Source organism: Mesoplodon densirostris, chromosome 4 (assembly GCF_025265405.1).
Source record: "Mesoplodon densirostris isolate mMesDen1 chromosome 4, mMesDen1 primary haplotype, whole genome shotgun sequence".
NCBI lineage: Eukaryota > Metazoa > Chordata > Mammalia > Artiodactyla > Ziphiidae > Mesoplodon > Mesoplodon densirostris.
The window spans coordinates 51573437-51588265 of NC_082664.1; the positions used below are offsets into that span (position 1 = coordinate 51573437).

Sequence of the window (14829 nt, forward strand, 5' to 3'; positions counted from 1 at the left end):
ATTAGGCAGCATTGCACATCATGTTGTCGAAGACTGTGATGGCACATCTTCTATAACACGTACACACTTGAGCACACATACGCAGGGCAAAAAAGGAAATACATACACTAAGCGTTAACTTTTTTCCTCTGGGTAGTAAGATACACGTGATTTGGTATTTTATTTTCCTTTAATGACCTAGGACTATATTTATAAAATATATAAAAACCATGAGTATTTTTTTAAATTAAGAAACGTAAGTATAAGAAAAGACTTGGAGGAAGGACACCAAAATTTTAAACAGTCGTTGTTTTTTAGTGGTGGGATTAAAGAGAATTTTGTGTGTGTATTTTTTCTATATTTTCTTTATTGGGAAAATGAATATACTCATTTCACTGGAAATAAAGATTTTGTTTTTCAGTTTTGTTAAAAGGCTGATTGATAAGCAACTAATTAACATAGTACCAAGTAACTTTTATATAGTTGATAGACTTCTTTAAAGTTTTACTTTCATTTTTATTTTAGGCCAGAAATATACATACGGGAGAGCTGGCTGCAGTAAAAATTATCAAATTGGAGCCTGGTATGTATTAAAACTCTCAAGACAATTTTTGAACACTTTTCTTGTGCAGTTCATAAATATATCACTTAAAAGCATTTTCCATATTTCTTTCCTTGTTTCCCTTCTTCCAAAAGAGTCTTATGTTGTCATAAGAAGGGTATCTCCTGTATGGTTACATTAAATTCCACTGGAGGTTGTTGGTTAGAGATGAATTTGATGCAGTAGTTCTGTTGCTAAAGTCTGAAATATGCACATTCAAAAATTGAAAGACACATTGACAAACAAAAAGTATGTTAAAGTAATGTTAAATTAATTTTCTTTTAAGATGATAGTGAAATATTTGGACTTCAATTTTAGCTTTTATGAGAATTTGATTAGTAAAGTATTTATTGATTTGGGGGAATATTTGGTGAAATTCAGGATAATTATATTTTATATGTCAGCCATTCCCTGGCTGGTTGATAGGTTTAATAATTCTGGTCTTAGCCTAATGCTTATTTTTTTTACAATTCTGTCTGTCCGAAGACTGTTTATTTTAAAACATACTGAGTAACTTGCTTTGAAAATAAAACAACTGTGTAAAACCTGAAACTATTTACTTATTTTGATATCCTAAAAGTTTCTAATGAGAGCAGTAGTAACTTTCTTTTTTCTCCAATTTCTTTTTTTTTTCTCTTTCTTTCCCCTTTCTTTCTTTTCTTTTTACTGTGGTAATGTACACATAACATAAAATTTGCCATCCAAACAATTTTAAAGTGTACAGTTCAGTGGTATAAAATACATTCATAATGCTGTGCTACCATCACCACCATCCATGCCAGAATTCTTCCATTTTTATTTTTTTGGAGGACCACCATACTGTTTTCCACAGTGGCTATACAATTTATATTCCCATCCATACTACACAAGTCTTCCAGTTTCTCCACATCCTTTACAACACTTGTTATTTTTTTTTTTTTTTTTCTTTTTGCGGTAGGCGGGCCTCTCACTGTTGTGGCCTCTCCCGTTGCGGAGCACAGGCTCCGGATGCGCAGGCCCAGCGGCCATGGCTCACGGGCCCAGCCGCTCCGCGGCATATGGGATCCTCCCAGACCGGGGCACGAACCCGTATCCCCTGCATCGGCAGGCGGACTCTCAACCACTGCGCCACCAGGGAGGCCCAACACTTGTTATTTTTCTGCTTTATTTGTTATAGCAGCTACCCTAATGGATGTGAGGGGGTAGCTCATTGTAGGGGTTTTTTTGCATTTCCCTAATGATTAGTGATGTTGAGCATCGTTTCATGTGCATATTGCCCATTTGTATATCTGCTTTGCAGAAATATCTATTCAGATCCTTTGCCCATTTTTTTTTCACATCTTTATTGGAGTATAAATGCTTTACAATGTTGTGTTAGTTTCTGCTGTACAACAAAGTGAATCAGCTGTATGTATACATATATCCCCATATACCCTCACTCTTGAGCCTGCCTCCCACTCGCCATATCCCATCCCTCTAGGTCGATCCCTCTAGGTCGTCACAAAGCACCGAGCTGATCTCCCTGTGCTATGCAGCAGCTTCTTGCTAGCCATCCATTTTACATTTGGTAGTGTATATATGTCAGTGCTACTCTCTCACTTCATCCCAGCTTCCCTTCCCCCACCGTGCCCTCAAGTCTCTTCTCTACATCTGCATCTTTATTCCTGCCCTGCCACTAGGTTCATCAGTACCACTTTTTTCAATTCCATACATATACGTTAGCATACGGTATTTGTTTTTCTCCTTCTGACTTACTTCACTCTGTATGACAGATTCTAGGTCCATCCACCTCACTACAAATAACTCAACTTGGTTCATTTTTATGGCTGAGTAATATTCCACTTTATATATGAGTCACATCTTTATCCAGTCATCTATTGATGGACATTTAGATTGCTTCCATATCCTGGCTATTGTAAATAGTGCTGAAATGAACATTGTGGTACATGTATCTTTTTGAATTATGGTTTTCTTAGGGTATATGCCCAGTAGTGGGATTGCTGGGTCATATGGTAGATCTATTTTTACTTTTTTAAGGAACCTCCATACTGTTCTCCATAGTGGCTCTATGAATTTACATTCCCACCAACAGAGCAAGAGGGTTCCCTTTTCTCCATTTATTGTTTGTACATTTTTTGATGATGGCCATTCTGACTGGTGTGAGGTGATACCTCATTGTAGTTTTCATTTGCATTTCTCTAAGGATTAGTGATGTTGAGCATCCTTTCATGTGTTTGTTGGCAATCTGTATATCTTCTTTGGAAAAATGTCTATTTAGGTCTTCTGCCCATTTTTGGACTGGGTTGTTTGTTTTTGTGACATTGAGCTGCATGAGCTGCTTGTATATTTTGGAGGTAAATCTTTTGTTACTTGCTTCATTTGCAAATATTTTCTCTCATTCTGAGGGTTGTCTTTTCATCTTGTTTATGGTTTCCTTTGCTGTGCAAAAGCTTTTAAGTTTCATTAGGTCCCATTTGTTTATTTTTGTTTTTATCTCCCTTACTCTAGGAGGTGGATCAAAAAGGATCTTGCTGTGATTTATGTCATAGAGTGTTCTGCCTATGTTTTCCTCTAAGAGTTTGATAGTGTCTGGCCTTACATTTAGGTCTTTAATCCATTTTGAGTTTCTTTTTGTGTATGGTGTTAGGAAGTATTCTGATTTCCTTCTTTTACATGTAGTTGTCCAGTTTTCCCTGCACCACTGATTAAAGAGGCTGTGTTTTCTCCATTGTACATTCTTGCCACCTTTGTCAAAGATAAGGTGACCAGGGCCTCCCTGGTGGCGCAGTGGTTGAGAGTCCGCCTGCCGATGCAGGGGATACGGGTTCGTGCCCCGGTCTGGGAGGATCCCATATGCCGCGGAGCGGCTGGGCCCGTGAGCCATGGCCGCTGGGCCTGCGCGTCCGGAGCCTGTGCTCCGCAACGGGAGAGGCCACAACAGTGAGAGGCCCGCATACCGCAAAAAAAGAAAAAAAAAAAAAAGATAAGGTGACCATATGTGTGTGGCTTTATCTCTGGGCTTTCTATCTTGTTCCATTGATCTATATTTGTGTTTTTGTGCCAGTACCATACTGTCTTGATTACTGTAGCTTTGTAGTGTAGTCTGAAGTCTGGGAGCCTGATTCCTCCAGCTCTGTTTTTCTTTTTCGAGATTGCTTTGGCTATTCGGGGTCTTTTTGTGTTTCCATACAAACTGTAAAATTTCTTGTTCTAGTTCTGTGGAAAATGCCATTGGTAATTTGATAGGGATTGCATTGAACCTGTAGATTGCCTTGGGTAGTATAGTTCTTTTCACAATATTGATTCTCCCAGTCCAGGGGCATGATATGTCTCTCCATCTGTATATTTTATCTTTGATTTCTTTCATCAGTGTTTTATAGTTTTATGAGTACAGCTCTTTTGTCTCCTTAGGTAGGTTTATTCCTAGGTATTTTATTCTTTTTGTTTTGATGGTAATGGGATTGTTTCCTTAATTTCTCTTTCTGATCTTTCATTGTTAGTGTATAGGAATGCAAGAGGTATCTGTGCAGTAATTTTGTATCCTGCAACCTTACCAATTTCGTTGATTAGTTCTAGTAGTTTTCTGGTGGCATCTTTAAGATTTTCTATGTATAGCATCATGTCATCGGCAGACAGTGACAGTTTTACTTCTTCTTTTCCAATTCATATTCCTTTTATTTCTTTTTCTTGTCTAATTGCTGTGGCTATGACTTCCAATACTATGTTGAATAATAGTGGTGAGAGTGGACATCCTTGTCCTGTTCCTGATCTTAGAGGAAATGCTTTCAGTTTTTCACCATGAGAAGGATGTTTGTCGTATATGGTTTTTATTATGTTGAGGTAGGTTCCCTCTTTGCCCACTTTCTGGAGAGTTTTTATCATAAATGGGTGTTGAATTTTGTCGAAAGCTTTTTCTGCATCTGTTGAGATAATCATATGGTTTTTATCCTTTAGTTTGTTAATATGGTGTATCACATTGATTGACTTGAGAATATTGAAATATCCTTGCATTCCTGGGATAAACCCCATTTGATTATGGTGTATGATCCTTTTAATGTGTTGTTGGATTCTGTTTGCTAGTATTTTTGTTGAGGATTTTTGCATCTAAGTTCATCAGTGATATTGGTCTATACTTTTCTTTTTTTGTGATATCTTTGTCTGGTTTTGGTATCAGGGTGATGGTTGCCTCGTAGAATGAGTTTGGGAGTGTTCCTCCCTCTGCAGATTTTTGGAAGAGTTTGAGAAGGATAGCTGTTAGCTCTTCTCTAAACATTTGGTAGAATTACCCCTTGAAGCCATCTGGTCCTGGACTTTTGTTTGTTGAAAGATTTTTAATTGCAGTTTCAATTTCATTACCTGTGATTGGTCTGGTTATATTTTCTAATTCTTCCTGGTTCAGTCTTGGAAGGTTGTACTTTTCCAATAATTTGTCCATTTCTTTCAGGTTGTCCATTTTTTTGGCATATAGTTGCTTCTAGTAGTCTCTTATGATCTTTTGTACTTCTGCAGTGTCAGTTGTAATCTCTCCTTTTTCATTTCTAATTCTATTGATTTGAGTCTTCTCCCTTTTTTTCTTGATGAGTCTGGTTGATGGTTTATCAATTTTGTTTATCTTCTCAAAGAACCAGCCTTTAGTTTTATTGATGTTTGCTATTGTTTTCTTTGTTTCTATTTCATTTATTTCTGCTCTCATCTTTATGATTTCTTTCCTTCTACTCATTTTGGATTTTCTTTGTTCTTCTTTTTCTAGTTGCTTTAAATGTAAGGTTAGATTGTTTATTTGACATTTTTCTTGTTTCTTGACGTGAGCTTGAATTGCTATGAACTTCCCTCTTAGAATTGCTTTTGCTGCATCCCATAGGTTTTGCATTGTCATGTTTTCATTGTCATTTGTTTCTAGGTATTTTTTGATTTCCTCTTTGACTTCTTTAGTGATCCCTTGCTTATTTAGCAGCACACTGTTTAGCATCCATGTATTTGTGTTTTTTACTGTTTTTTTCCTGTAATTGATTTCTAATCTCATAGCATTGTGGTCGGAAAAGATGCTTGATACAATTTCAGTTTTCTTAAATTTTCCAAGGTTTGATTTGTGACCCAAAATGTGATCTGTTCTGGAGAACCTTCCATGTGCACTTGAAAGAAAGTGTATTCTTCTGCTTTTGGGTAGAACATCCTAAAAATATCAATTAAGTCTCTCTGGTCTCTTGTGCCATTTAAAGCTTGTGTTTCCATATTTATTTTCTGTCTGGATGATCTGTCCATTGGTGTAAGTTTGGTGTTAAAGCCCCCCACTATTATTGTGTTAACATTGATTTCTCCTTTTTATGGCTGTTAGCATTTGCCGTATGTATTGAGGTGCTCCTATGTTGGGTACATAAATATTTATAATTGTTATGTTTTCTTCTTGGATTGATCCCTTGATCATTATGTAGAAAGATGGTTTGCAAATATTTTCTCTCATTCTGTGGGTTGCCTTTTTACTGTGTTGATAGACGTGTCTCTAGGTGCACAAAATGTATAAATTTTCTAGAAGTCCAGTTTGCCTGTTTTTCTTTTGTTGCCTGTGCCTTGATCAGTATGTGCCTTTGGTGTCATACCCAAGAAATCATTGCCAAATCTGATAACGTGAAGCTTTTGCCCATGTTTTCTTCGAAGAGCTTTATAGTCTTAGGTCTTTGATCCATTTTGAGTTAATTTTTTGTATACAGTGTTAGGTAAGGGTCCAATGTCATTCTTTTGCTTATGGATAGCCATTTTTTCCTAGTATCATTTATTGAAAACACTGTCGTTTCTCCGTTGAATGGTCTTTTGTTTGTTTGTTTGTTAATTCTTGTTGGCTGCGTTGGGTCTTTGTTGCTATGTACAGGCTTTCTCTAGTTGCAGCAAGGTGCAGCTACTCTTCATTGCAGTGTGCAGGCTTTTCATTATGGTGGCTTCTCTTGTTGTGGAGCACAGGCTCTAGGGCGCACAGGCCTCAGTAGTCTTGGCATGCAGGCTCTAGAGTGCAGGCTTAGTAGTTTTGACACATGGGCTTAGTTCCTCCGCGGCATATCGATCTTCCCAGACCAGGGATCGAACCTATGTTCCCTGAACTGGCAGGAGGATTCTTAACCACTGTGCCACCAGGGAAGTCCCCTGTTGAATGGTCTTATTAGCACTCTTGTCAAAAATCATTTGAACCATGTATGCGAAGGTTTATTTTTGGGCTTTCTATTCCATTGGTCTGTATGTCTGTAGAGTTCCTGTTTTTGATTTTAGTAGCTTTGTAGTAAGTTTTGAAATCAGGAAGTATGTGTCATTAGTTCTGTACTTCTTTTTCAATATTGTTTTGGCTCTTCAGCATCCCCTGAGATTCCATATACATTTTAGGATGGGTTTTTCTATTTCTGCAAAAAATGTCATTGGAGTGAGGTGTAGTAATTTTTGACCAGGTGAGTGAATATTTGATCTGTTCATTTGCTGCTTCATAAAGTTAGACATGTAGAGTAATTATGTCACCATAATTATGCCAGTTTCTTAATTTGCATAGTTAAAATGATTTTACATTTCAAATACAATATTTTGATCATTATGTGTATGATTCATTAGGGAGATATTACTGAGGTAGCATATACTGCAACACTTTAAAAATAAGCTTTCAGATATGGCACAGTATCTTTTTTTTCCTGGATAATAGAAATCATTATAATAATACCCTTTTAGAGTCTTCTAGTTAAGTTCCACCTAGTAAGTGTAGGATGGTCTCCAAAATGTCATTAACGCACATAGAAGAGACTATAATATAACAGAACTATGCAAGCATTTGCCTCTTCTCTTGAGTTACTTGAACAAATAAATATTCAAGTTATGTTCAAGGAACAGTTATAGTCCAGATAATGAATGGGCTGTTTTTGCAGAGGAAACAAAGAGAAAAACAAATACCATACGCTAACACATATATATGGAATCTAAAAAAAAAAAAAATGGTTCTGATGAACCTAGGGGCAGGACAGGAATAAAGACAGACGTAGAGAATGGACTTGAGGACATGGGGAGGGGGAAGGGTAAGCTGGGATGAAGTGAGAGAGTAACATTGACATATATACACTACCAAATGTAAAATAGATAACTAGTGAGAAGCAGCTGCATAGCACAGGGAGATCAGCTCGGTGCTTTGCGACCACCTAGAGGGGTGGGATAAGGAGGGTGGGTGGGAGATGTAAGAGGGAGGGGATATACGTATGCATATAGCTTATTCACTTTGTTATACAGCAGAAACTAACACAACATTGTAAAGCAGTTATACTCCAATAAAGATGTTTAAAAAAAAAAAAGATGTTTATCCCTTATCTGCCTTCAGCAAGTACACTGGGCTCATCATAGCACAGTTTCACTTATTCTACTTAAGGGCATGGTCTACTTTTGATTATGATTCATGTAATGAATTAATGAATATATTTTTAAAATCCTATAATTCTGACTTCTCAAGAAACTATAAAAAAGAAAGTGTGCCATTATATGATGTTATTATTTAACAGATAAGGATTAATTGTCGGGACTGTAAATTAAGACTCTTTGAAAGGTTGGAATTTCTCACTGCTTGGCTTTTTAAAGTTGCTGCCTTTATGTTAAGAGTTCACTCATATACGAAGGTTGACTAATGTTTAAATTCTTCCACCCCAAAAGAATCACATAGAAGTCCAGTAAATGCTTGATGATGTGATTTTAATGCCTGACCATTTTAGTATTGTTAATTGTTTATAGTTATGCTTTGTTCAGTTCTATAAGGTTATTTTTTTTAATTGATTTTTTAATTTTTTAATTTTTTAATACAATTTTAAAGGTTACACTACATTTACAGTTATTGCAAAATAGTGGCCATATTCCCCATGTTGTATAATACAGTACATCTTTGTAGCCTGTCTTACACCCAGTAAGTTTGTACCTCCCACTCATCCACCCCTATATTGCTCTTCCCCCTGCTTAACTGGTAACCACTGGTTTGTTCTCTGTATCTGTGAGTCTGCTCCTTTTTTGTTATATTCACTAGTTTGTTGTATATTTTAGCATATAAGTGATATCATACAGTATTGGGCTTTCTCTGTCTTATTTCACTTAGCATAGTGCCCTCCAAGTCCATCCATGTTGCTGCAAATGGCAAAATTTCATTCTTTTTTATGGCTGAGTAGTATTCTAGTATGTGTATATGTGTGTGTGTATGTATGTGTGTGTATACACCCCCACATCTTCTTTATCCATTCAGCTGTTAGTGGACACTTAGGTTGCTTTCATATCTTGCTTACTATGAATGTTTATGTATGAAAGATAACATGCACATTGGGGTGCATGTATCTTTTCAAATTAGTGTTTTTGTTTTCTCAGATATATACCCAGGTGTGGAATTGCTGGGTTATATGGTAGTTCTATTTTTAGTTTTTTGAGAAACCTCCCTACTGTTTTTCACAGTGGCTGCACCAGTTTACATTCCCACCAACAGTGCGCATGTTCCCTTTTCTCCACATCCTCGCCTAACATTTGTTAATTTGCATTCTTTTTGATGATAGCCATTCTGAGAGGTGTGAGGTGATATCTCGTGGTTTTGATTTGCATCTCCCTGATGATTACTGATATTGAGCATCTTTTCATGTGCCTGTTCACCATCTGCATATCCTCTGTAGAAAAAATGTCTATGCAGTTCTTCTGCCCATATTTTGATTGGGTTGTTTGCTTTTTTGATGTTGAGTTGTTTTTAAATGTTGGATATTAATCCCTTGTCAGTTATATATCATTTGCAAATATTTTCTTCCATCTGATAGGTTGTATTTTCATTTTGTCAGTGGTTTCCCTTGCTGTGCAAAAGCTTTTAAATTTAATTAGGGAGAAAGTGGCCGCACAGAATGATAAAAGTTTTTAACAAAGAGTTAGAAAATATAAAGAACGACCAAACAGATGAAGAATACAATAACTGAATGAGAAATACACTAGAAGGAGTAAACAGTAGAAAAATACACTAGAAGGAGTAAACAGTAGAATAAATGATGCAGAGGAATGGATCAGTGAGCTGAAAGAGTAGTGGAAATCACTGCTGCTGAAAGAAAAAGGAATGAAAAGAAATGACCATTTAGGAGACCTCTAGGACAACATCAAGTACATTAATATTCACATTATAGGAGTCTCAAAATATTTGAAGGCATTCTAGATGAAAGCTTCCCTAACTCAGGAAAGGAAATGGTCACCCAACTCCAGGAAGCAGAGTCCCAAACAGGATTAACCCAAAGAGGAACACACCAGGACACATTGTAATTAAAATGGCAGAAATTAAAGATAAAGAGGGAATATTAAAAGCGGCAAGGGAAAAGCAGCAAATAACATACAAGGGAACTCCCATAAGGCTATCAGCTGATGTTTCAGCAGAAACTCCTCAGCCACAGAGTAGTAGCATGATGTATTTAAAGTGATGAAAGGGAAAAAACTACAACCAAGAATACTGTATCCAGCAAGGCTCTCATTCACATTTGATGGAGAAATCAAAAGCTTTACAGACAAGCAAAAGCCAAAAAAGTTCAGCACCACCAAACCAGCTTTCCAATAAATGTTAAAGGAACTTGTCTATGCAAAAAAAAAAAAAAAAAAAAAAAAAGGCCGCAACTAGAAACAGAAAATTACAAAATGAAAAAGCTCACTGATAAAGGCAAACACATAGTAAAGATAGGAAGTCATCCATACACAAAGCTAGTATGGAGGTTAAAAGACAAAAGTAATAAAACCATCTACATCCACAGTAAACAGTGAAGGGCTTCACAAAACAATTAGATGTAAAATATGATATTAAAGACAGTAATCATGAGGGGAGGAGAGTACAAATGCAGGGCTTTTTAAATGCGTTTGAAATTAAGAGATTGGCAACTTAAAACAATCTTGTATATATATAGACTGCTATACAAAAGCTACATGGTAACCACAAACCAAAAATCTTCCATAGATATACATACAAAAAAGAAAAAGGAATCCAAACATCAGATAGCCATCAAATCACAAGAGAAGAGCTTCCCTGGTGGCGCAGCGGTTGAGAGTCCGTCTGCCGATGCAGGGGACACGGGTTTGTGCCCCGGTCTGGGAAGATCCCACATGCCGCAGAGCGGCTAGGCCCATGAGCCATGGCCACTGAGCCTGCGCGTCCGGAGCCTGTGCTCCGCAACGGGAGAGGCCACAGCAGTGAGAGGCCCACATACCACAAAAAAAAAAAAAATCACAAGAGAAGAGAAGAAAAGAAGGAAGGAAAAAAAGACCTACAAAAACAAATCCAAAACAATTAACAAAGTGGCACTAAGAACATATATATCGATAATTACCTTAAATAAACAGACTAAATTCTCCAACCAAAAGACATAGACTGGCTGAATGGATACAAAAACAAGACCCATATATATGCTGCCTACAAGAGACTCACTTCAGATCTAGAGACACATAAAGACTGAAAGTGAGGGGATGGAATAAGTTATTCCATGTAAATGGAAATCGAAAGAAAGCCAGAGTAGCAATACTTATGTCATACAAAATAGACTTTAAAATAAAGACTGTTACAAGAGACAAAGAAGGACACTACGTAATGATCAAGGGATCAATCCAAGAAGATATAACAATTGTAAATATATATGCACTCAACATAGGAGAACTTAAATACATATGGCAGATATTAGCAGACATAAAAGGAGAAATCAACAGTGACACAATAATAGCAGAGGACTTTAACCCCCCACTTACATCAATGGACAGATCACCCAGATAGAAAATCAATAAGGAAACACAGGCCTTCCATGACACATTAGACCAAATGGTCTTAATTGATACACAGAGAGCATTTCACCCGAAAGCAGCAGAATACACATTCTAGTGCACATGGAACATCTTCCAGGATAGAACACATGCTAGGCCACAAAACAAGCCTCAGTAAATTTAAGAAAATTGAAATCATATCAAGCATCTTTTCCGACCACAATGCTATGAGACTAGAAATCAACTATAAGAAAAAAACTGCAAAAAACACAAACACGTGGGGGCTAAACAATATGCTACTAAACAACCAATGGAACACTGAAGAAACCAAAGAGGAAATTTAAAAAGTACCTAGAGACATGTAAAAATGAAAACAGGATGATCCAAAACCCATGGGATGCAGCAAAAGCAGTTCTAAGAGGGAAGTTTCTTATTGATTTTTAGATGCTGTTTACACTTTGAAAATAATGACTTTTCATGTGTTTTAAAAGTTTTCTTCAGTTTGTCTTCTGTTTTTGTACTCTGCTTATGGTACTTTTCTGTGTGGAAGGTATTTTTTCCCTCCTAGGTAAATTTGGTGGTTCTCTTTCTCTATTCCCCTCTTCCTCATACTTAAGCTTTTTGTACTAGTCAACTCTAAAGATATTTAACTGCAATTTCTTCAAGTTTTTTCCCCCTTCCAACATTTAAATATTTGCTCCATCAGGGACAGTTTTGTTCTAAGATGTGATGGAGATCTTTGGTCTGTTCTTTTTCAAATGGCTAGACAGTTTTCCAAAGCTGTTTATTCACAGGTTTGAAATGCCTCACTTGTCATGAACTGAATTTCCATGTAAGTATGAGTTTTGTTTTCTGTTTCAGTGATTCTTTTCCCCCTCCCATTCATACTTCGGGATTATCCCTTTTTTGACTACTCTGACTTTTCATTATATTTTATAATCTTCATTGCTTTTTTTAAAAAATTTTTTGCTTTATAACAAATTTAATTGGTTATACATATATATATGTTTCCATATCCCCTACCTTTTCTGTCTCCCTCCCACCCTCCCTATCCCACCCCTCCAGGCGGTCACAAAGCACCGAGCTGATCTCCCTGTGCTATGCGGCTGCTTCCCACTAGCTATCTACCTTACGTTTGGGAGTATATATATGTCCATGCCGCTCTTTCACTTTGTCACAGCTTACCCTTACCCCTCCCCATATCCTCAAGTCCATTCTCTAGTAGGTCTGTGTCTGTATTCCTGTCTTACCCCTATGTTCTTCATGACATTTTTTTTTCTTAAATTCCATATATATGTGTCAGCATACAGTATTTGTCTTTCTCTTTCTGACTTACTTCACTCTGTATGACAGACTCTACGTCCATCCACCTCATTACAAATAGCTCAATTTCATTTCTTTTTATGGCTGAGTAATATTCCATTGTATATATGTGCCACATCTTCTTTACCCATTCATCCGATGATGGACACTTAGGTTGTTTACATCTCCGGGCTATTGTAAATAGGGCTGCTATGAACATTTTGGTACATGTCTCTTTTTGAATTATGGTTTTCTCAGGGTATATGCCCAGTAGTGGGATTGCTGGGTCATATGGTAGTTCTATTTGTAGTTTTTTAAGGAACCTCCATACCATTCTCCATAGCGGCTGTACCAATTCACGATCCCACCAGCAGTGCAAGAGTGTTCCCTTTTTTCCACACCCTCTCCAGCATTTATTGTTTGTAGATTTTTTGATGATGGCCATTCTGACTGGTGTGAGATGATATCTCATTGTAGTTTTGATTTGCATTTCTCTAATGAGTAAAGATGTTGAGCATCCTTTCACGTGTTTGTTGGCAGTCTGTATATCTTCTGTGGAGAAATGTCTATTTAGGTCTTCTGCCCATTTTTGGATTGGGTTGTTTGTTTTTTTGTTATTGAGCTGCATGAGCTGCTTATAAATTTTGGAGATTAATCCTTTGTCAGTTGCTTCATTTGCAAACATTTTCTCCCATTCTGAGGGTAGTCTTTTGGTCTTGTTTATGGTTTCCTTTGCTGTGCAAAAGCTTTGAAGTTTCATTAGGTCCCATGTGTTTATTTTTGTCTTTATTTCCATTTCTCTAGGAGGTGGGTCAAAAAGGATCTTGCTGTGATTTATGTCATAGAGTGTTCTGCCTATGTTTTCCTCTAAGAGTTTGATAGTGTCTGGCCTTACATTTAGGTCTTTAATCCATTTTGAGCTTATTTTTGTGTATGGTGTTAGGGAGTGATCTAATCTTATACTTTTACATGTCCCTATCCAGTTTTCCCAGCACCACTTATTGAAGAGACTGTCCTTTCTCCACTGTACATTCCTGCCTCCTTTATCAAAGATAAGGTGACCATATGTCCGTGGGTTTAACTCTGGGCTTTCTTTCCTGTTCCATTGATCTATCTTTCTGTTTTTGTGCCAGTACCATACTGTCTTGATTACTGTAGCTTTGTAGTATAGTCTGAAGTCAGGGAGCCTGATTCCTCCAGCTCCATTTTTCGTTCTCAAGATTGATTTGGCTATTCGGGGTCTTTTGTGTTTCCATACAAATTGCGAAATTTTTTGTTCTAGTTCTGTGAAAAATGCCAGTGGTAGTTTGATAGGGATTGCATTGAATCTGTAGATTGCTTTGGGTAGTAGAGTCATTTTCACAATGTTGATTCTTCCAATCCAAGAACATGGTACATCTCTCCATCTATTTGTATCATCTTTAATTTCTTTCATCAGTGTCTTATAATTTTCTGCATACAGGTCTTTTGTCTCCTTAGGTAGGTTTATTCCTAGATATTTTATTCTTTTTGTTGCAATGGTAAATGGGAGTGTTCCCTTAATTTCACTTTCAGATTTTTCATCATTAGTATATAGGAATGCCAGAGATTTCTGTGCATTAATTTTGTATCCTGCAACTTTACCAAATTCATTGATTAACTCTAGTAGTTTTCTGGTAGCATCTTTAGGATTCTTTATGTATAGTATCATGTCATCTGCAAACAGTGACAGCTTTACTTCTTCTTTTCCAATTTGGATTCCTTTTATTTCCTTTTCTTCTCTGATTGCTGTGGCTAAAACTTCCAAAACTAGGTTGAATAAGAGTGGTGAGAGTGGGCAACCTTGTCTTGTTCCTGATCTTAGTGGGAATGGTTTCAGTTTTTCACCATTGAGGACGATGCTGGCTGTGGGTTTGTCATATATGGCCTTTATTATGTTGAGGAAAGTTCCCTCTATGCCTACTTTCTGCAGGGTTTTTTATCATAAATGGGTGTTGAATTTTGTTGAAAGCTTTCTCTCCATCTATTGAGATGATCATATGGTTTTTCTCCTTCAATTTGTTAATATGGTGTATCACGTTGATTGATTTGCGTATATTGAAGAATCCTTGCATTCCTGGAATAAACCCCACTTGATCATGGTGTATGATCCTTTTAATGTGTTGTTGGATTCTGTTTGCTAGTATTTTGTTGAGGATTTTTGCATCTATGTTCATCAGTGATATTGGCCTGTA

At 36.9% G+C, this 14829-nt stretch overlaps 1 protein-coding gene across 3 annotated transcripts in view; it reads left to right on the forward strand.

Moving 5' to 3' along the window:
* MAP4K5 (mitogen-activated protein kinase kinase kinase kinase 5) overlaps window positions 1–14829 on the forward strand; it is a 160149-nt gene that overhangs the window by 23188 nt on the left and 122132 nt on the right. For all 3 annotated transcript variants that reach the window (XM_060096244.1, XM_060096242.1, XM_060096243.1), the window contains exon 3: window positions 505–562. In XM_060096244.1, the coding sequence (XP_059952227.1) occupies window positions 505–562 (58 nt within the window). The remainder of the gene's footprint in view (window positions 1–504; window positions 563–14829) is intronic.